General features: G+C 38.6%; 1 protein-coding gene across 1 annotated transcript in view; it reads right to left on the reverse strand.

The window, feature by feature from the left end:
- Positions 1 to 600: 600 nt before the first annotated feature.
- Positions 601 to 24,608, reverse strand: part of MLIP (muscular LMNA interacting protein) — a 100,954-nt gene continuing 76,946 nt past the window's right edge. The window contains exons 14-15 of the mRNA XM_054180174.1: positions 2,669 to 2,703; positions 601 to 709 (exon numbers count right to left, since the gene is read on the reverse strand). Of these exons, the coding sequence (XP_054036149.1) occupies positions 2,677 to 2,703 (27 nt within the window). The 3' untranslated portion in view covers positions 601 to 709; positions 2,669 to 2,676. The remainder of the gene's footprint in view (positions 710 to 2,668; positions 2,704 to 24,608) is intronic.

Here is a 24,608-nt window from a genome sequence, read left to right on the forward strand (position 1 = left end):
ATCACATTACGTGGAAGCAGCTCAGAGTCAAAAACCCAACAGCATATACCAGAGAAGAAAGATAGTGATTCTTCTACACAGATCAGGAGTGCAGCAAGTAATTCTGCTTCCACTTACCAGCTGGCATGGGCTCTGCCTGGCCAAAAGGGCTGTGAATATTGCACGGCAGAGCAGACTCTGTGAATGCCAATTGCTTATTCGCAAATATGAATAATTCTTAGCGTATTTCACAAGGCAAAAATGTTTGTGTTGGTGCAAAATGTAACCAAGGTTAAGAGTGAGGGAATATTCCATTCCCAGTGATGCTGGCATTTGTTCTCAGTTATTTGAAATACATGGACACAGGTTTAGGGGACTAAAAATAATAATTAATACATAAACTTTGCAACAAAAATATGGCTTTATTTAATTCCAAATTTTATATAGTTTCTAAAGAAAATACGCTGTGTTATATGGAGCGGCTCTTAAACCAGCAAGCACGTCAAGAAATGATACTTCAATATGGCACATTCATGTGTGTAAATACGGTTACCTCATGAAAGAATATTTGATTGTTATTACAATTTTGCAATAGTATATTGGAAGCAAATTGATAAAAAGAAAAGAAAAAAGAGGTGGTTTAGGTAACATTTATGCTGTGGATGCCTTCTCAGTATATCAACAGGCCTCAAAATACTCCACAGTTTTAGCTCTTCCTCCTAATTCAAGGCTGCAAAAGAAGAATTTTCTCATGAGCACAAGCCATTAAGAATACATATTAATAAATTGCATAACATACTTTGGTCACTTAGTTCTCTTTATTCATACAACCCTATGATCTGGCTAACAAATGTAACTCATAACTTCACAGAAAAAAAAATCCTAAAGATTCAGCTACTTAGTTTGTGCTACAGCAACTTTCACAAAGCTGCAGCTATCCCAATTCCAAACCAAACTTCTCCCCATGGAATTTAGGCCTATTTATTTTTCTCCTACTCTCCAGAATAATGGAGAAGTGGCTAAAATCCCTTTATAACAGCCGATCATGAAGAAATACAAACTGCTGTGCCAAATACTCTGCCTCTCTTTCTTCTGTGTGAATACACTGAAGCCTTTACATCTTTTCTAAGTCTCTGATTTGTTTCCCACAAAACATGCAAACAATTCTTCACTAATACTATACATAGATGAGTATGTCCATTATATTACAAGCACTCCCTTCAACATCTCTCTGGCATGGCATGTTTTCATAGAGCATCACTTCTTCAACTCAGTCTCTGTTTGTGGTTCCCTGCAAGCCTCACGTTCTGTCCCGCAGTATTATTGCCATTCATTTCCTCTCTGTGCTTTTCATCTTTCTTTGCACTTGTCTTCAATGAATTTTATCATACTGATTTTAAGCCATTCCTCTATCGCAAGTGACATATTTTGAACTCTCCCTTCCAAGTTGCTTTCATGTCCTCCCAAATGGGCATTATCTGTAAATTTAGCAAGCTTACTATCTGTGAGTGAGCAAGCAATTGATGGCAATGTTTTATAGTGCTAGAGCTACTGGACAGAGTCGTGGAAGTGTGTGTGAGAGGTTCTCCCACCTTGGCAGCAAATGGTTATTGTCAGAGTCCAGGTTTCCAATCAGTTGCACATCTACCTTATGTGAATTTAATTTAGTCCATATCTACTTTGCTTATGAATGTCATGTGGGACTGTGTCAGAGATAGGTTGTATCAAACACAGCCCCTATACCTGTTTTGCTGTCAGAGAAGGAAATGAGATCAAATTGATAGGATTTGTTTCTGACATGTCCCTTTGCAAGTCCTCTTATCTGCTTACTATTCTCTAGATATCTACAAATGGGTTGTTTAATATTTTGTTCCAGTCTTGGAAATGTTATTAGGGCCAACTTTTCTGTAATTCTTTAGATTTTCCTTTCTTGTTTTGTTAGCTATGACATTGTGTTTGCCATCTTCCAGTTTTGTGGGAATTCTCTCATCCTGCTTATCACTAGTGTTTGAGAAATTGCTTTGATGAAGCAATTTTTAATGGACAGTTTCATTAGGCTACACCATCCTAAATACTCCAATTTACCTCAATATTCTTTCAGGTTTTCTTCTCCTTTTCTCTCCATGATCCTACTCCCAAATTCTCAATGCTAACTAAAACAAACTTTTAGCCATGATTAACCTTTTTTTTGGTGAGGATTTTAAAATATATATATTAAAAAGACACTAAACATTTCAGCCTTTTCTATATCACACGTTCACTGACCTCCCCTATTAGGTACTACACTCTATCTTCCTCAAGCGCATTTTTAAATCTAGCAAACCATTAAATTTCATACGACTGTGAGGTTATGCACTAAAATAGAAAATGTTTATCTTATTTCAATGACATTGCTTCACAGCCTGAATTCAGACTATACCTCAATTTCTTCCAACTGTTTGATTGCATTCAATTTAAAAAGTCGTGACTTTATTCCGTGATGCCGAGAAGTGGAATTATTCTGCATTTGTAACTATTAACAGAAAATTATTCACAGAGCCAACTTATTATCTGAACACTAAATTGTATAGCTAAAGCACCCCATCAGCTTTGTAAACCAAATCATAAAAAATGATTATAGTGTCACTAAAGAAGTAGTTACACATTTGAAGTGTGACTGCAATCAAGTCAGAAAAGTAGTAATACTCACCATCATAGCTAAACAGAACCTCTTTCACTGGCAACCTGTAAGGGGCGGGGGGAAGGAAAGAAAGAAAAAAAAAGTATTAAAAGGGGAAAACAAAGCAGAGAGGAGACTAAAAACTACACTGTGTTAAGCAAGCACAGTTCTGCAAACTGGTGGACAATTTCATACATCACCTTGTTTTTTAAAACCATTAGTTTCCTGCATGGTTTCTTTAAAACTGTGCTTACTGGATTAGGGATGGGATTTCATGTGTTGACATGTTCCAAAACGTATGCTGTACGTAACAAATTTCAACACACAAGCATCACCTTGCCTAAATGCATGTGGCAGGATGTTACAGACCCATGTTGGGTTTCCACTTCTTTGGACCACAACTTGGAAGGACAGAGCATGTGGTCAACCTTGCACTCACATGGCAATGTATGTTGTTTTTCTTCCACCTCCTTTCAACTCAGTTTCCTACCATAACCTGGTACCCAGAGGTAGACAACAGAGTGGATGAAAAGCTGTCTGAACCATTCATCTAAAAATATAGTTGTCAATAGTTCAAAGTCTCTTTTCCTTTTAGAGCATATGGTGACATCTCTGCTGGGGACCTGGGTGGTAGGAGAGCAAACATGTCTCAGAAAATGGACAATGGGTGATGTTATATGTGGATGTTACTAACCCGAAGGGGAGGGAGAGACTGATATGCTAAGAAACACAGCTCTCATGCTGGAGGACTTTTCCAGACTGGAGGAATGGTCTAGCAGGCTCTTTGTGAACAAAGGTAAATGCAAAATCCTTCCTCTGGTGGGAAACAAGGAAGGCAGAAAAAATTAACAACCCCATACAGCAGGACAGGACAGTGACTGACTGGATGCGTAGCAGCTCTACAGAGAAGGACCTGAGGTGTGGTTGACATCAAACTGATTGTGGGTCAGTCCACCTTTGTGGTGACAAAGGATAACCTCATATACAGTTGCATTAACTAGAGCATAGCCAGCTGGTGAGGGAAGTTATTACTCTGCTCAGCTGGGCACTAGTGAGGCTGTATCTTGAATATAGTTTCCATTTTTGAGCCCTCCTTTGAAAGCTGTCAAGCAAACAAAAGAAATGCAATGGAGGACCATAGGATGTTAGACAGCATTCTGTGATTTCTGGGAAAGGCATATGGCATGTGAGAGGAAGCTACAGGGCTTGTTTGACCTTAAGAGCCTACTCTTAAGGTGATAATTGTTTTCACTCTCCAGCTATTTAAATGGTGTTTATAGAAGCTCACATTTGCATGGTGAAAGGTAAGTAGGCAACAAGTGAGAAAATTCTAATTAACCACAAGAAAAAAATATGGTCAAACACTGTATCTAATTTTTGTTTGATCAAGTGATTATAATTACTTCTGCATTATAATAGAATAGCATAGAATAGCATGGAATAGCATAGCATAGAATAGCATAGCATGGCATGGCATAGCATAGCATAGCATAGCATAGCATAGCATAGAATAGCATAGAATAGAATAGCATAGAATAGCATAGAATAGAATAGACCAGGTTGGAAGAGACCTTTAAGATCATTGTGTCCAACCCATCATCCAACACCATCTAATCAATAGAATAGAATAGAATAGAATAGAATAGAATAGAATAGAATAGAATAGACCAGGTTGGAAGAGAACTTTAAGATCATTGTGTCCAACCCATCATCTAACTAAACCATGACACCAAGCACCACATCAAGTCTCCTCCTAAACACCCCCAGTGATGATGACTCCACCACCTCCCTGGGCAGCCCATTCCAAAGGGGAATCACTCTGTCTATGAGGAGCTTCTTCCTAGCATTAATTAAGTATTGAAGAATAAATAAGCCTTTTTCAGACTACAGCTGTGTCCTGACTACTTATTCAGGGTCAGTTCTCTTCCTCTAAAACTATTACACAGTATTTGTGCCATTATTTAAAGTAGAATAAATAAAACAGCTCTTTCTTAAAGACAAATAGAATTAGACTAACATGACAGTTTAAATAGCATACTGACATTTCATATTTTGTCTGTGTTACATTTCTATAGCACGCTTTCAGAGTTTTTAACGTAAAGTTACCATAAAAGGAATGCATTTATAGAAATTCTTTTTATTGCAAATCCTAAAAGTGCATAAAATGCTTTTTCCTTTTTAATGCATGGTGATCTAGCATACTCTTTCATGTCAATAAGTTCTAAATGAAACTTTTTATGAAGTGAAACAGATATACAAGGAGATAAACAAGGAGGTATCATTGAAGCTCACCAAATAAAGTTGCCCAAATACCGGTTGCAAGTATAAATTTCCTGTTATACCTATAAAGTACTAAGAATTTTAAAATGCAAAGTAGTGCCCAAGCATAAAGTAAATAGAAATTATGTCTGCTGATGTTTAAAGGTTTTATTTGAGAATTTACAAATGGGCAATGTTTGGACCTACCCTTCTACTCATAAATATCAGATGACAGCAATTTACTCTTCCCTTTTAGTGGCTTATCCATTTAGGAGGGTAAAGAATTTGTCACAGCTAACATTTGCAATTCTTATTCGTTTAATAAAAGCAGCAGTTATTCCTACTTTTAAGGGTCATTTGCAGAGTTGTTACATTTTCAGTTAAATGTAGTATTACAGTGATATTGAGAGAGCCTAGAGCAGCCCTTGGCTTGTACAAAATAAACTAAGAGTGGTGAGACCATCATTTCTGAGAGGTACTGTTTGTTTTGTTCCAAAATATTTTGGAAGGTCACAGGTCAAATTGGAACAGTTCACATTTTGGAGGTAAACTGCATCAAAGGTTTTAGTAATTTGCATCATCTGAGAGGTTGCTTTTTATCTGCACTGCTGTTGCTCTTTGCCTCATTACTTGCTGCCTTAATCTCTATGCTTAGTCTGTGCAGCATTCTTGTATGAATTGCCTAATGTCCCCTGGTTCGTTGGATAATTCATAAACTCTGCAAATCAGCAGTGCTGCAAAGAGCACCCTGCATCCCAGATGTGAGAACAGAGGAGATGATGATGATGTAACTAACACACGTGTGCTCTGAGGCCTGGCTAGCTACAGAACTGACACTGATGCTCTGCCAGACTACTGCATACCAGCTTTTCACTGTCTGGAAGACAGAACTGTAATTTTATGCAAGACAAAATAATATGTGAATAGTGCACCTGCAGTGTGACAGTTGGAGAGACCACATTAGCATCCACAGGGAAAGCACAACAAGCAACAATCTTTTGCCCCAGTATATCTTCATGCAAGGAAGGACCTGTCCTACCCATTTGAGTAGAAGCAAGTTTGAATACAGGTCCCTCTAGTTTCAGTAGGTATCTACTGTAGCTCTGTTGTTGCTTTGACAGAGATCTTCTTCACAATTTGAAAAGGTGTTGAAAATTAGGTAACCACTGCATCATTGAAGAATAACTAACCAATAGCCTCTACCCACAGCTCTCAGGATAACCTAGAGGAGGAGGCAGACCCTAGCTTTCCATCATACCTTCCCACCAATGACAAACAAAGGCAGACCTCTACTACGTGCACAGCCTACATCATCCATCCCCACATCGTAGTCACAGAATAACTGAAATTTTGAGGTTGGAAGAGACCTTTGACATCATAAAGTTCAACTGCTTGCCTTAAGCTCACAATCCCACCATTAACTGCTGAGTCACCATTGTTAAACCATATCTCTACGCACCACATTCACCTGTATTTTAAATACCTCCAGGGATGGCGACTCCATCACTTCCCTGGGCAGCCTGTTCCATTATAACTTAAAATTTAAAAAATGCTACATGTTGCCTGCACAATGCACAAAGAAGTTATTGAACTTTGGAAAATTGTTCTAAATATGGACACAATCTAGACAATAGCAATCAGGAAGGCACTTCATTTAAGTAAGTATTAGCAACCCTTCATAAAGCCATTATGTCATCTTGGGCAACTGTTAGAAAACAATATTTTTTTTTAACACACACTCTACATGTTTTCTTTTTTGCCAGTTTAAAACTTGATTAAAAGAAAAACAAAAAAAGAGAAAAAATATGGTCTTGGTTTTAAAAGCAATGTTTTGGAATGTGTCAGCATGGGAGGGGGGACTTGTAAACTCTGGGATTTTCCTTCCGAATCTGGGGTACAATTACAGGGCCTTTTAAATGGAAGAATATCAGTAATGCCGTTTGGGTTGGAACATTGGTTTAATGTAAAACTCTTTAGATAAATTCTTTAGTACAAGGAAACTTTCATAAAAGGGATGCATTTTCTTATATGTAGAATCTATCAATCATTAATACTAATGTTGATCTCTGACCAGGAGCACTCCTTAAGTAAATAAAGATTAAGAGCAATATATAACAGAACTTTGGACCTTACTGACATTTTCTTTGAATTCCAAATTTCCTATTAAAATTGCTTAAAGATGAGCAGGACACATAAATTGTTTCCCCTACCAAAAAAAAAAATAATTAAAAAATATAGAGTTTCTTGTATTAAAACTCTCACAAACTATGCACAAGAAACAATCAGTGAAATCCTGTCATCACTGAGGTTAATGAAATCAGCTTTTCCTGATGAGGTCTTTTTATGAATGTTGATGTTACAAATGACATTATCTCAAATAATTATTGCAGATCTTTCAGGAATAGCAGAAAGCTAGGACAAACAGCTGCAACTAAAGATTATATGACCCTAAAGTACTTGTACAACAGACAGGATTTTGCAAGTCATATGTGGAAAAGGGTAATGAGTGCATAATTTTAGTACCTGCATGCAATGTCTTTTTGGAACTGTATGGGTACATCTGTCCCACATTCTCTCTAAATCTTCTGACTCACAACAATTCCAAAAATTATTGTAACATCATCCACACATCAGAACCTTGGCAAACACCAGTTTACTTGAAAGGAATGCAGTAGAAAATTACTGGTGAATCTCTTAGGTTTTAAAAGCGTACCATTCAGATCTCCTCCAACTAAAAAACACTCTTTAGAGAAGGATTGTGCAAGAATGAGAATCATCATGCTGTTGCAGAATGAAACTAAAGCTGCATGTAGAAAGCTGTTATGAAAATATAGGTAACTATTTTTCCTTCTTTTCCCCTCAGTGAATAATTCCTTTTTGAGAAAAACACTAAAAACTACTAAGCAGCAACTAGCAACACCTTCCTTTCTTCAATTCTCTCACTTTGTAGAGGTCAGTGGAGGTGCTTACATTTCACAGAGCATCGGCCCACCCATTCTTTTTTGGAACATCATAAATCATTCTTGCATTCGCTGTGATGTTGTCTCCGAGGGAGGAACATTGCAGGAGGAGAATTTAAGTATGAGCTTTTACATAATTTTGGATAAAGGGTGTTTTGGTGAGAGTGGAGATTATAGGACAGAGATATAAGGTTCTTCTTGGAGCAGAAATATGTGGCTTACAACTTGACGGAATTTTTACTAATCAGTTCAGCATCCAAACTCATAACACTGGATTGTGAGTGTAAATTGTAAAGTGCAAATTCACAATTCAGTATAAACACATCTTAGATTCAAGATATGTTCCTAAATAAGAAGGAACTATACAAGTTCCTGAAATATGTTGTGATGTTAAAAATCTGAGGTCTACCTCATACTTTTCACTGCACTGAAAAGGGAAAGGAGCATAACACAATTTTGAAGAACCAACCACATAAAACAAAAAAAAAAATTATGAAAATTTGGTGGTTCCTCATAAACAATTCAAAAACATATCTCAAAGAAGCCACTGCCCTTGGGGCAGCTAAGAAGAGTGCCCCAAATGCTGTGAGCTGCTCTTGGCTCTGCGTTGCTCTCCTTTCTGTCTCCAAGACAGCATAAATGCTGATCTCTTTCTGACTATCAGTGCTGTCTCCAGCAATAGATTTCAAGGGAAACAAATGTCTTTGATCAGTCCTTCTTGACTGAGAATGAGCAAAGGGGTCATCTCTGGATGTGTTTGTTTCTTGGTCTCAAGATGGCCATTGTGATGTCACTCAATCACCTCCTTCTGCTAAAAATGAGATTAAAAATGGGTGGAAAGAATCAAATGACATGCCCTGTACAGCTACTTCGAAAAGTTCATTGAAGACTTTCTTTGATTTGTAGCAGAGAAAACATAAAATGTATCATCTCTTGATATTATTTCCTGACCAACTTTTGGTGACCCTGACACAATTCTTTCTGCTGTATCTATGTGTGGGCTGGAGTCCAACTGTATAATCATAGTCAGTGACAAAGTACACATTCCTGACAGGCCTCAGGGAACCAGGACAAAAACTCAGCTTGCTCAGCTGTATCAAACAGTATCTGACTTTTTTTTTTTTTTTTTTTAACTTTGAAGCTAATCCATTTGCCTCCAGACAAACAAGTGGTGAATGACAGTCACCAAATGGCATGCTAATCAAGGGAAATATAAAGAATACTGATAACGGCGTAGCTAAATCCTCTTCTTTCCAATTGATTTTCTTTGGTCTTTATAAAGGGAACCACAACTTCATCAGAGATTCTTATTGTCTGTGTCACGGTTCGAATGTTCAAAGTGTTGGAGTACATTTAAGCTTTTTAATAAATTGATTGATATAAATTCTGATCAAAATGTTTGCTTAAAATACAGGGGAAAATTTAGAAGACAGTACTCTCTATTCTGTCTGCCTTGCTACAGGCCAAGTTAGCCTCTAGCCAAAGGCATTTTGCACTCCTGTTGTCATTGTCAGTGTGGACCATACTGCAACCTCACGTTTTCAAAAATATCTCAGTCACTGTAGTCTGACTTTACTATGTCGGTATGAGATACTTCACTTTCTGAACTGATGGTAACAATGCCTCAGTTAAATTATGTGTTTTCTTCTTAAAAGCATTCTATTTGGAAAGATCTCATTTTCTCTCAGGAAAGCTCTCCCTTCATGTGTAAATTGAAAAGAAAAAGGATGAGAAATGAGGATCTAGTCGTTTGCATTCCTTATCTTCCACAATTTTGCAAATGATGCAATTTACATGATAATGCAAACCTTATATGTTTTTCCTGGTATTTTTAAATACAGGATAATCAGCTGCATCATCAGAGGCTGCATATATATATATCTATACACACATGCATATATACATATACATATGGGTACAAATACACATATGTAAGTAAATATATATATGCACATTTTAGAATGCCTTATGTAGCGTATATCTGTTTCATCCTTAGAACTACTCAGTCCCTCTACTGAAATACCTTTACTTCAATAAAATTTCAGAAACTGTACAAATGAGATGGTTAAAAAAAAAAAAAAATCTACCTAAGAAGCTCAGCAAGCTATTTGTTGTCTAATCATTTTGGGACTTCCTTTGGATAGATTCACAGCAGAAAGCATAACAGCTGCTTTTGAGAGAACCAAGTGGATCCTGGGAGTCAGAGGCAATGGAATTGGTGGTGTAGAAACAAGCAGATAGGTCAATGTCAAGAAAAAAGGAATGAGACTGGAAGGTTGTGATGAAGATTCAAAAAAAAATTGATACAAAGTAGTTTTAAGTCCCTGATGCCCTGTTCAGAGAAGTCAAGGGTGCGCATGAGGAAAAAAAGGCTATGTTCTTGTCTCACATACTCCTGATGCAGAGCAACAGGTGAGATGTTTTTTCAATGGAACCTGAGATAAACCATGGGAATATATTGATATATAACTATAGTGATACATAACTGCTGTCAACAAACTCAGGATTCAGGTAAACTCTCCTTCCAGCATGTGAAGGGCTTCACCTCAAAAACCCCTCAGGATTTTTCAAAACAACAAGAAAGTTACTCATTTGGTAGAAATTATTGGCAAACATCCATTTCATCTATTTAAATGCTCATCTTGCTGCTTTCAGCAAGACCAGAATCTAATTTTAAAATAACTTTTTTTTTTTTTTTAAATAAATTATGCTACACAATCATAATTCTCATTCCTAAATGTCTTGTTAGACTCATCAAAAACCTTGTGAAATAATTCTAAGCATGTGCCTGGTAATCAAAGAGTTCTCCATAGTAAATTCATTTTTGTGTCATGAATGTACTCATAGTGCTATTATTGATGATAAGTTATGTAATTTTATGTGGATTTCTAAAATAAAAGTAAGAATGTCCTTTAATTAAAGATGCTCTATGCCAAAACCTATGGTAAAGAAACTGATAGTTAATTAAATGATGTTTATTTTATCATTGAGACTGTAATTCAGCTTCATGTTTATGACCTTATTCAGCAGAACCTTTTAAACTTTTATATACTCTGTCTCAAGAGAAAATTAATTATCTGTAGCAGATTGCTTCTGACTGAATGAATTATCTAGAGTGGTAACCACTATGGTTCTAAAGTTTAGATATGTAAAAGTAGTGGGGAACTGGTCACTGAATATAGACATCAAGAAGATTTGTATCTCTGTTCAAAGTCAAACAAATCTGGCACTGAATTTTGATGCTGGGCAAACTGGTATTATGTTGTCTCTTTTTTTATTGACAGTCTTTTACAAAATTATAAATAATTAATTATCCTAAGTGCTTCTGGTAATTATTGTATCTGGTACTTAATACGGAAGCCATATTAATGACTACAAATTGTAGAACATATGATTTAAATGGGACTAACTGCATAGTTTAATAAATCTCACTTGCTAACGTCCCACATCATGTATCACAGACCCAAACTGTAAATGTTAGTGTTACTTTGAATTCACAGAACTCTGTTTTACAGTATCACAGTATCACCAAGGTTGGAAGAGACCTCAGAGATCATCAAGTCCAACCGGTCACCCAAGATCTCATGACTACTAAACCATGGCACCAAGTGCCACATCCAATCCCCTCTTTTAACATCTCCAGGGATGGTGACTTCACCACCTCCCCGGGCAGCCTATTCCAATGACAAATGACTCTCTCCGTGAAGAACTTTCTCCTCACCTCGAGCCTAAACTTCCCCTGGTGCAGCTTGAGACTATGTCCTCTTGTTTTGGTGCTGGTTGCTACAGAGAAGAGATCAACCCCTTCCTGGCTACAACAACCCTTCAGGTAGTTGTGGAGAGCAATGAGGTCTCCCCTGAGCCTCCTCTTCTCCAGGCTAAACAATCCCAGCTCCCTCAGCTTCTCCTCGTAGGGCTTGTGCTCAAAGCCTCTCCCCAGCCTTGTTGCCCTTCTCTGGACACGTTCAAGTGTCTCGATGTCCTTCTTAAACTGAGGGGCCCAGAACTGGACACTGTTTTATTTTTCATTAATTGTTTCAAATAATTAATGCTTATCTAGTGCCTATTCACTGGGAGGTCTGCACAACTTTGCTCATCAATTCTACACAAGCTACATAAATAAAAGATAAAACTAGCATGCAAATGCTTAAACTCGTTAAATGTCAACTGGTTACCTTGTCCGAGGTGAGTGTTTCATTTTCTGGAATAGGCATGATGGGATGACTGCGCTGATGAGCCAAGATGTCACAGATTGGAGAGAGCATGACATTAAAAATATGAAAAAAAAGAAATCCATTATCAGTTCCATTTCTGTATAAAATGTCCCTAAAGTTTAGCAATGAAAGTCAATACATTCAGAGAAGCAAAGGACAGAAAGGCAATGAGATCCCATTTGTGTTTTCTGTTCTGTCATATTCTCATAGTTAAAAGAGTGTGGACATGATAAATCACTTTCCAGTTTGAAAGAGGCATCTCAAGTTAAAATCACAGCAAGAGCACCTGTCTTATAATACATTTAGCATGAGGCAATGCACACAGAGTTATTTAAAAATGCAACTGCATTTCTGTCACTTGGAATATCTGTCATCTTAAATCTTTTCCAGAAGTGTTCTCAATCTTAAATTTCATAGACATAAATCATACAAATATTTTTTTTGAAAAGGTGAAAAACAGTAATTAGTATGTGCAGAAGGGAGCTTTAGATCTCAGTAATTTTCCAGTGTTTTGAGTATTATGACTTGCACGAGAGCACGAAGTTTAATGGATGTGACACAAGAACTGTACCAATTTTAGTCAGATTATAAATCAAATACAAGTAAAGATATATGATGGAGCATATAGAGGCAATGTTAAGATCATAAGCTTGTGAGGCTTTCCTATACAGCGGCACACAGAGGCATCCTTTTTAGAGCAAAAGTTGCTGAAAATGCCAGGGTTTGGGCGTTTTAGAATTGTATGAAAACAAGCTTGGAAGAAGCCTGATTTTTTTTTTTTACTATCACAGGCATTGTTTTGGTATTTAGATCAAATAATAAATCCACAAATCATGTGTTGCTTTTAAAAAAAGCCAACCAACCAAACAATAACAAAAAATTCCTTTTGCCCTAAGAAAATCCATTTTGAAATTGTGCATTTTGAGACGCAAAATTGATCTGCTGAGCTGGCCCTATATACAAAGAATACTAAAGTGGAATATACTCTATTTTTCTGCAATTATCTTATGGATCTACCTTTGTAAATTTGCTCTGATTCATTTTCAGAGAAGCAGGAATCAATTCTAGCTACAACAGCAGCAGTTACAGAACTTTGAACCTTTTAATTTCTTCTTTTTTTAAATCCAAATTATAAGTGAATAACTTTAGGCAACAAGTTTATTTATTCATTTAGTAAATTTAGACAAAAGAATAATTTTAAGCTAAAGGAGGGTAAGGGAGGCGTAAGGAGCCTAAGTGCTCTCAGCAGCAACATTCCTCCCTCTCCCACACAAATGTCTCCTCATTTCAATCAGTGCAGAAACCAAAGCAGCCCCCAGAACTTAACAGCACCCCATGCTGCAGCACAGCTTTTCAGAGCAGACACAGGTGGCACTTTAATGGCCTATATGGGAGGCAGAAGTAGCTGCAGAGGACAGCAAACCTTAGTAATACACAAAGATATAGGAACACCTGTGGTATCTTGGCAAGCTTATTTCATTGAAATAAACCTAGAGCTGAGTTAGCTATTGCTACACCAGAATATGACATCTTTGTATTCCAGGCAAAATAAGAAGGGTCAAGCACAAAGAGAAAAGGGAAAGTATTGATCATCTTCTGTTTACTTTCTTACTTTCTGATGTGCAGCTAAGTTTTCTGAGAATAGGCCACTTGTTGCAAGAAAGACAAGCTCCCTAGGCAGGTACTGATCCAAGAATGCAGCAACTCTTTTCCCCAAATTGCCCGGAGAGCAATCAATGAAAAATGCACTTTAACTGTGTTATCTTGTCCTGGCCTTCCTTGCTGGTATTCATTGCCTACCTTGTTAACCTGAAATGCCTTTCTGAGTCATGATTCTGCCTTATCTTGTTCCTTGAGTTTGAAGTCTCAAGTCCCTCCTCAGACCTGGCAAAATTAATGATCTTCATTCTGTTCAAGCAATGTATTTACCTCCTTTATTTTGACAGCATCCTCTTTTAAAACTAAAGAGCTAGCATGCATGATAGGCTCCATAGAGGGGGAAAATCATCTGTACTTTCTGGACAAATACTGTTAACATTGATAATTTTGGAGAGACAAACAAGGATTTCACTGGTTAATAACAGGAGGAAAAAGTTAGTATACATTTAAGATGGAGGAAAAGTGAACAATATACAACTCTCTGTTTTCACAAGGCTTCTCTGGCATAAAAACCCCAAAGTTATCACTGAAAACTACATCTATTCTACTAGTCAGGTATCTGGAGACCTGATTTTGCCATGATGGGAGGTTCAGTCTTTAGGAAGTCACATATGACCACATTTATAAAGAACTTTAAGCAGCACATTAGTAAACATGGAGCACATAAGCTGAGTGTGGCATCTGTTCTACTGAAATAACTCTTAGTCTTGCAGGTCCCTGAAATACGGGTGCTGGGTTTTCCTCTAGAATTGTACTGCTCTGCCTCTGCCAGCTGCAGAGGAGCCAAGTGTCTTGGTCTAGGTGACTTCATCTTAATTATAATGAGCTGGAGGCACATTCTGGGGCAAGTCAGTCTGTGAAAAAGATCCCGTGCCTGCCCTTCAAAAGTTTAATCAAGAGGCTAGAGAGTCCTATTCTTTCCTCCCAGATTTTTCCTTACAAATACAACTTTTGTGTTCTTGAATGCACACCATATGAGCCCCTCACACTTTATTGAACTTGCTGCCCCAGAGTACTTGTTTTTTCTTCCTCCCTAGGTAAAGACTGGATTCTTTCAGAAGAGAGATAATGGTGAATCTCTGCAAGGTGAGATAGCACTGTAATCAGGTCTTTCATTGTCTGGGCAAATACTAAAGGAGGGCACTGGCACGTCTATGGTGTTCTCACTGCATGGTGTTCAGCCCAGGGTATTTGAAAGACATTTAACAGGACAGATAGCCCACCTTATAAAACTCATCCTTTTATCCGAATCATAATATAACATGCAACCCTAAGCACAGGGCAAATGTCTTCACCAAGTGTGGTCGCATCTCTGCAAAGATGAGCTATCAATGTCAGAGTGTACGACACTTGACTTAAAAGTACCAAAATGCAAAGGACACTGAATGAAGTGGAATTCACTCTTCCTTAGTAGACATTATGTGACTCTCACCCATCAGAGTCATACAAGAATGTGCCCATGACCATAAGATCTGGAATGTGAATACAACTTGGACTTTTTATGTGTGTTGTCTTAGTGAGACCTCATGAAGATCTATCACCAGCAATCTTTCATCTCCAGGTTAGAGCAGCTGCCAAGAAGCCCTGCGTTCTTCCAGAAGTGTAAAGACTTGTATGTGTTGATTGTAGAAGATGACAACATTGCTTTTGATTCCTTTGCCAGTTACAAAATTCTGCATTACTCTTTAAACTTTAATTAATAATTCTAAAATTTGCCAGATGCCACTCAGTTAACTGTTAACATGCTATTTATTATTTCTAAGAGCAGTGAAAGAGCAAGCTAGAAAAATCTGCATTTTTTTGTGGCTGGGGGAATGAATAAATAAACAAACACAGATCACAGAGCAGGATAGCCTGACAATACATAAGCGTTTGTAGTGTGCAAGTCCAAAGGCCCAAATAACCTTTTACAGACCAGTTAAGGCTTAAAAAAGAGATAGTTATATAACATCTTGGTTAGACCTTTGTTCATTTCGCTCTGTAGTCAGCAAGGCATATTTGCCTTTAAAAAGGTCAGTTTATCTTTATTGTGCTATGAATCACAGCTGCCTCTGAACTAACACAAAGCTTTCTGAGGTGTTTTCAATCTAAAGCCTTTTTTACAAATCTAAGTCATTCTCTAGAGTGTTTGCAACCTTTGCTAATTGAGACACAGGTTTAAAACTCATTGGAGCCAGTGAGAGATTATGTACAGTGGAGATAAGAATGTTTCAACTGTAACAACCAGCAAACATTCATGTATACACTATTATTTCAAGCCACTCTTTTAAGTCTTTCATATACTTTGAAAATAAATTAGGTATTCTATATTCTTATGAAACAGAGTCATTCCTTCACAATAGGAAAAATTGCTAATTTCTTTTAAAGTGTTTATTTATACATGCATAATAAGTGTATGTGTTTTATAAAACTATTTTATAGATAACCACATTTTTATGACTAGAAGAATATGAAATATATGGTACAAATAGATGGTAAAACACCCCCAGCAATAGAGCAAGGACTGCATTTCACTAAGGCGAAATAAAATATATGATGTAAAGTGACAGCTTATAAGTATGATGTCTATAGTCTGTCTGAAATGATAACAGTATAAAATCCATTTCAAGGATTCAATGGTTAAACACTCCATTCTTTTACACCTTTCACCTCTCTATAAAAGGACAAGTAAAGAAGAAATGGTGATCACAACAAAGCTTTATAATCTACCTTCAGCTACGTATGCAGTAGAACATCCTGATTGATCTACGAGTCATTATTATGCATTACTGTGCATTTTTAACTTGAGGATTTCAGAACTGTCTCCAGGTACTGGTAAGTACCTTCACAAAAAGGACAACTCACACACAAACATAGTTCGCTGACACATTCCTACAGGACACAGTCCTGCAGGGCACCAGACTGGAGTGAGACTGAAGGATTTGTATCTGAATAGCTGAGGCTGAAGGAGTTACAGGGTTTTGCAGGAGGGATTCCTAATCTCTAAGTGGAGGGCATCTATTTACCTTTGTCTGTCTTTTCCCAGGCCAAGTTCAATGTCTCATACAGGGCCAATCTACAATGAAATTAGCTTGGGATTTTCTGCCAAAATGTTTTTTCAATTAAAAATATCAGCAGCTTTCTGCAAAACATTTTGATCTCTTTCAAACTCTCACTAGCCACTTAGAAAATTAAAATTATGTGTTCAATCATAAGAAATCCCATTCATAACTGGAAGATTGTGTTTAGTGACCTGGATGTTTCGGTTTGGGTTACTTCCATAAAATATTAAAATGTATTTCTCTACCAGTGTATTTTGGGTCAATCACTCTAAGAGCCTCTTATTCTCTGCAGTGAGGGGATCAGGCTCTGCAATTCCTCAGAGGGCTAATTTTATGATTTCCCCCATCACTACGAGAAATAGAATACCTTTCATAAACCAACAGAGACATTAGATGAAGATATTAGTGTGGTCTGTTATGTTTCCTTTGATTGGTCTCCTAAAATGTGTGTTCACATATTAATCTGAAGATGCAGAAGGCTAAGATAAAGACATCTCAGAAATGCACTTTTAGCTAGACCAGAATTTCTATCATGTTTTGTATTGGTTTATGTATTTAAAATGTCTGCCTGAGATCCACTAGGCAGAAGAGTAGTAGCAACCATCCTAGAAAGCCAGAATAAGACTGAACTCAAGTTTTATATTATGTAGAGGTTTTAAGAATGAAAACAAAGCATTTTGGAGCACCTTTTGGTGCTTAAGACTGATTTAAGCTATCCCAGCAGAGAGAATCTGTATAAATGAGAAACCTGAAAGTAACAGAACTGGGTGCAAGTATGTTCCAAGAAGAAACCTGGATACTTCCAGGCACAGTGTTCACTGAGAAGCACATTGTGATTTCTAACTATGGAAAGTGCCTGCTGGGGTTTGATCTTACTTCATTCCAGAAAACAACTTTTTGTGTGCATGTTTTCTAAATGAGCAGAAGTACACTGAAGTAACAGTGTCTAACCACCATCAGCTTCTCCTGCTGGAATTATGACCATAAAGCTCTCAAAACTGTCTACTAGCCAGGCCAAAAGGAATAACACTGTAATCAATTCTTTTTTAATTTTGAAATGGCTGTATCTGCAGAAGCAGTTAGCAGAGCTCTTTCCAGCCAGCGATAGACTTAAGACATGTCACTCTGTCTCCTGTTGAGCCTAAGCTACGTTCATGTTCTGATGTTAATTTAATGGCTTTGCAGAAAGCACCTTTAGATATGAACTGAGCAAGAACTTAAGAGGCATTTTCTGCAGATATTAGTAAACCAATTTCAAAGTGCTAGAAATTGCATCTGTTATCATTAAAATGGCTCACTAAGCCCAAGCAATACCATTAAAAAACACACAGAGAAAAAACACAACAATATTAAGCATTAATATCTTCTCAAGGAGGAGGTCCAATTTGAAGCACAACACTAATGAACTGGCTTGTTTGCTTCTGGTTTCTTCTATACTAAAGCATTTGTTCTGGGTCAAAGACAGGAGAAAGCTGATGACTGCAGTACACCTACACAAGTACAGAATTTAAGAATCAAAGTTCAAAAGAGAGAAAGAATCTTTCCTCTAGAAATAAAAGCAGCTGGGATGATGTCTGGGAGAAAAGTCCTTTTCCATGGCAACCATGAAAGGTTTCTTCATTCACAGAATGTCAGTTCACACTATGCTACTATTAATCAAATCCAAACTCCAATGAGCAAAAGATTGCATGGTGAGGTAAACACCATTGATTTCATTTACAAAATAATAAAGGCCTCCTTTAAATATTCTGCTTACCTATCAGATGGCATACCTGCAAGTGATTATGGAAGGCTGACACTTTCAACAAAACAACATTTAGTCATTTCAAGAAAATGCCATTTAGATCAAGGGGAAAAAATTACTTTGGCTTCATTAAAGAAAGCTTGTTTCTTGCAAGCTCACGACTTCACTCTTGTAAGTAATGTCTGATCAGGTACAGAAATAATAGTTTTTAAACATTTCTCATACCCATTGCAAAAAGACAGTTCCCTCCAATACATTTTCAAGGCTGCACTGGCAAATATTGAACTGACAGGAAGATTTTCACAGGGATGCACATGAATTGTGTGCTTAGCCCTTGCTGACAGAAAAAAAAGGCACTTTGAAAATCAATAGGAACTAAGAGGCAGTCCCCAGCTGAAGGAGTTACACCCATTCATCCCCTGCCTTTTCACTAAGACAGATCATTTCTTTCTCCTTTGAAAAAAACAGTTGATTTCCCAAAATCTAATGCTCTCTGCTCTGACAGACATCTATGTTAAATGTGCCTCCATATGACTCATAAATCAGCCAAGGTTGGAAGGGTGCAAACATTTGTGGGTAAAGGAGTCTAGGTCAGGTTATCTAGCACCCCGTCCAAATATATCTTGAAAACCTCCAGTGATGGGGTCTCCATCACATGCCTGGGGATGATTGGTTGTTGTCACTGTAAAAAACAAACAAACAAACAAAAAAAAAAAAAACAAAAACAAAAAAAAAACCCAAACAAACCAAAAACCAAAACCAAAACCAACAGCTACTGTTTCATATAAGATGAAACGTCTCCCAATGCAAGTTGTACCCATTGTTTCTTGTCTTCTCCATGTGGCTCCCTGTGAAGAGAGAGCCTCCATTCTCTCTGCAACCACCCTGTAAGTACTGGAATATTGTGATCAGGTTCTCCCTGAGCCTTCTCTTGGCCAGAGAGAAAACACCTAACTCCTTATGTCTTTCCTCATAGGACAGGTTCTCCAACCCTTTGACCATCCCTCTTTTGTTGCTCTCCTTTGGAATCTCTCCAGTCTGTCCACATGTGTTTTGAGTTGCAGGGACCAAAACTGGACACTATACTTCAGGTGCAAAGTTGTACTCTTCCACTCTACACAGTCCTCTGTTAAAGGCTGGAGGGATTCACAGCAGAGCACACCCTGGAGTTAACCACAAAGCTAAATATTACCCGAGGCTCACTACCATTTCAATAGTTGTGCTCAAGTCCACCTTCCTGAGCTGTTTCATTTGAATTGAAAGGAAAATAACTTTTTTTAATAATAATTTTTCTAAAACTTCAACTCAGATAATTATTCAAGAGTGAAGAGTGCAATTGCAGCAATGTCTGATGCCTTGGAGGGAGAGTGGGGAAGCAGAGAACAAGGGATATGACAGGGACAGTGACAACAGAATCAGCAACAGTTTTATTTCAGAAGCAGCCTGTGAACAGATGAGAGGAGAGAGCCTTCCTGCTCCTATGTGAACAGAAGGAAAACAACAATATCTTAGTTGCTTCTGTCTTCTCCCATTAAAGTTAAAATCACATGGGGCACATCTTATGGATTTCATCACTCTGAGTGGTTATAATCTACAAAACCTCCACAGGTTTATCTTTCAACTTCATCTGTGTAATTCCATCAGCTACGAAAATTCAGTTACCTGGTGGTGCTTTTTCATTAAAACAAACAAACAAACAAACAAACAAACAAACAAACTTGGCACAGGGTCCAGTCTACCTAAACACCACCACAGTATCCTTTCAATACATAATTTCAGGTAGAAACAGATGCTATTTGTTACACCCTGAACCAATTAATTAAATTATACTGAAATCAAGGAGCTCGCTGCATCTAGCACCATCTGACAGAAAACAAAGGTGATCATTCTGAGTTTTCCATACCCCATTTCTGAGGGAATACTTATCTCAAGTAATTTTTAAAAGAAATTGTGGGTGAAGAGTAGCAAGTCTAGTAACTCGCACATCCTGTTAGTTCTCAGTAACATGTTTACAACGTGTTTGAAATGACTGCAAGAATTTACGGCAGTGGATTTTGCCATCTAGTGGAAGACAGAGCAAAATACAACATATGATTGAAATGTGACTTAAAGATTGACTGTATGGACAATTACCGTATGTTTTATGGATGGCTTGAGAGACAGCAAGTGAGCCACATTGCATATTATTCCTAGAGAGGGGGACCTCCAGGGGATTTGTGGAGATGACATACCGGTTTTAGAAGAGAATGGAAAGAATACATAGAATACATAGAATAGAATACATAGAATAAACCAGGTTGGAAGAGACCTTCAAGATCATCGCGTCCAACCCATTAACCAATCCAACACCACCCAAACAACTAACCCACAGCACCAAGCACCCCATCAAGTCTTCTCCTGAAAACCTCCAGTGATGGCGACTCCACCACCTCCCCAGGCAGCCCATTCCAATGGGCAATCACTCTTTCTGTATAGAACTTTTTCCTAACATCTAGCCTGAACCTCCCCTGGCACAGCCTGAGACTGTGTCCTCTTGTTCTGGTACTGGCCACCTGGGAGAAGAGACCAACATCCTTCTGTCTACAACCTCCCTTCAGGTAGTTGTAGAGAGTAATAAGGTCACCCCTGAGTCTCCTCTTCTCCAGGCTAAGCAACCCCAGCTCCCTCAGCCTCTCCTCGTAGGGCTTATGTTCCAAACCCCTCACCAACTTTCTTGCCCTTCTCTGGACACGTTCCAGCAAGTCAACATCCTTCCTAAACTGAGGGGCCCAGAACTGGACACAGTACTCGAGGTGCAGCCTAACCAGTGCAGTGTACAGGGGCAGAATGACCTCCCTGCTCCTGCTGGCCACACTGTTCCTGATGCAGGCCAGGATGCCATTGGCCCTCTTGGCTGCCTGGGCACACTGCAGGCTCATGTTCAGTCTACCGTCAACCAGCACCCCCAGGTCCCTCTCTGCCTGGCTGCTCTCCAGCCACTCTGACCCCAGCCTGTAGCTCTGCATGGGGTTGTTGTGGCCAATGTGCAGAACCCGGCACTTGGATGTGTTAAATCTCATGCCGTTGGACTCTGCCCATCTGTCCAGCCTGTCGAGGTCCCTCTGCAGAGCCTCTCTACCCTCCAGCAGATCAACTCCTGCCCCCAGCTTGGTGTCATCAGCAAATTTACTGATGATGGACTCAATGTCAAATTCTTATTATGTCAGGATGGGGTTTTTATGGATTAGATCTAACAGTTTGGAGTTCAAAAGTTGGCACTATGTCTTCTATATTATTTTCCTGTTATTTTGATTAATTAGGATGAAAATTTAAATTATTTCTTTTTAAAGACATTGTTGTAGTTAGGTGGTGCAGGAGGCAGGGATATTATAAGATATAATAGAAAAATACTGTCAGGCTTTTTATAATATAGATATGACTTGTCTGTTAAATATTGAATATGTGAATAAGATCAAAATTAATTTTCCTCTGGTTATCAAAGAGTATTAATACCATAGACCAAAACAGAAACATGTTAAAAAGTATTTAAGTGGTGAATATTTACTTCTTGGGTAAATAATTACACTCTGTTGGAGTGTAATTAGCCTCTGAACCTCTGTAACCTCGACTCCAGAAACCAAGAGGTCATCCACATGTCTCACCTGGAGCTTTTTGCCGCAAGCACCAGGTTGGACCATTGTCACCTGCAGCCGTGTACAAAATGTTCTTGATGTCTGGACCATCTCGGACAGGTCCCAGACCCACTGCTTGTACTACTTCGTGCTTTATCTGGTCAAAGGCTGCTTGTTGTTCAGGTCCCCAGTGGAAACTGTTCCTCTTTCGAGTTACATCATACAGAGGTTTCACAATCTGACTGTATCCAGGAATGTGTAGTCTCCAAAATCCCACTATCCCCAAGAAACGTAGAGTTTCTTGCTTGTTCGTGGAATTTGCCATGGTAGAGACTCTGTTTACCACATCCACTGGAATGTGTCGGCGTCCATCCTGCCACTGCACTCCCAGAAACTGGATCTCGACTGGAAACACCGAGGTGAGATATTCTTAGCTCGGTGGGCTCACGATTCATCAGGACATCAAGGCAGAGATGCAACATACCAGTGGGCTCGTGACAGATCCATAGACATTTCCATGGATGCCATCACACAAGTCATCCATGACTGTGACATTTGTGCTGCTATTAAGCAGGCAAAACGAATTAAGCCCTTGTGGTATGGTGACAGATGGTCCAAGTACAGGTATGGTGAAGCTTGGCAGATTGACTACATCACTCTACCACGTTCTCGTTCTGGTAAGCAGTACGTGCTTACTATGGTAGAGGCAAACACTGGATGGCTGGAAACTTACGCAGTTCCACACGCAACTGCACGCAACACCATTCTTGGTCTGGAGAGACAGATCCTGTGGAGACACGGAACTCCAGAGAGGATCGAGTCAGACAACGGAACTCACTTCAAGAACAACCTTGTAAAGAGCTGGGCAAAAGAGCACGGTATTGAGTGGATTTTCCATATTCCTTACTATGCACCAGCTGCAGGGAAGATTGAACGCTACAACGGTTTGTTGAAGACCACTCTCAAAGCCATGGGAGGTGGATCTTTGAAAAACTGGGAGAAACATTTAGCACAAGCAACCTGGCTGGTGAATAGTAGAGGTTCAGTGAACCGAGCTGGACCAGCACATTCAGATCTGCTGCAGAAGGTAGAAGGTGATAGAGTTCCTGTTGTTAGAGAAAAGAACCTGTTAGGTAAAACTGTTTGGGTATTTTCACCCTCAGGAGAGGCTAAACCTGTCCAAGGGGTGGTTTCAGCAGAAGGTCCGGGTCACACTTATTGGGTAATGCAGCAGAATGGTCAAATTCAGTGTATTCCACAAAGAAATTTAACTTTAGCTGAAAGAGTTTAACTTCAGACTGTTGTACAGCTACAACGCGCCCAAAGGAAGAATCCCTGAGGAATCTACAGTGCATGAACCCTGAGAACCCTGAGTCAACTGAGAGTCCCTGTGTTCCTGTTTGCCTTTTCTTCATTTTGTCTGCGGAGAGACAAGCTGGTTTCCATTTTCTTATTTCCTGACTTTTTTGGACTTCTGAATCATCTACATCTGAGTATAGCCGGAACGGACTATGAACTTTGCTCACGAACTGTAAATATTGTTTCCGATTGGATGGACAGTGCGAACGACCAATGAAATTGTTTAGAAGGGGTGGACTGTGGCTGTTTGACGCTGTGCCTTTAAGAAAGGGGCACACTGGCTAAATGTTTATAAAAATATTTTGGTATTCTAAACGAATTTCATTGGTAGGATTGTGGGAGGTGAGATTGGACCCAGGGGAGCTGAGAACTTTCTCTCAGTCTTCCTTCCTTCGCTGTCCCTCTCGGCTGGATCTGCTTCTGGGATTCTGGCCAACTAAGATAAGATACTAACTCCCTGTGCCAGACCTTTCTTCCTTTCCTGCCCTGTTAACCGTCCACATCTCTTTTCTACCTCTTTTGGGGGAGAAGGGAGGTAGGGGGGTGAAGGGGGCACAGGGGGAAGCCCCCTCTGTGGGGGGTCTGGTTTCTGGTTGAGTTCATTTCCTGTATATTCCTGTATATACTGTAAAATACCTGTATTTGTTGTGTTACATATAATCTGTTTCCTTGTAAAATATACTCTCATTTCTCCGACTGGGTTTAGCCGTGGTCTCTTTCTCAGTGGGGGAGGGAAAGCAGAGCCTTTCCTTTCAAACCACCACACTCTCTGTTAAACTAGGCCAGTATACACGCATAGTTTATTTTGTTTTCAAAAGCATTGGGCCACATCTATCTAGATAGTGACAAGAGTTCAGAAATGCAATGCATTTTACTAGAAATATTTACTATTACTACCAGTAATGCTAAAAATATGTCACCTAACAATTGAGTTGTCTCAGTTCAAATTGGTTAACTTTATCTTTCTTTGATAAGATATTTAAATTATTGCAAATAATTAATGTAAGTTATTCTAAACACCATAAAATAATCAATGATAAACTGAGTTATACAGAAGTCTCAAAAAAGATAATTGGTTTCAAAAATCTTTGTCATTCTCACCACTACTAATTATTACAATTTT

The sequence above is a fragment of the Dryobates pubescens genome, chromosome 3 (genome assembly GCF_014839835.1).
Source record: "Dryobates pubescens isolate bDryPub1 chromosome 3, bDryPub1.pri, whole genome shotgun sequence".
Classification (NCBI taxonomy): Eukaryota; Metazoa; Chordata; class Aves; order Piciformes; family Picidae; genus Dryobates; species Dryobates pubescens.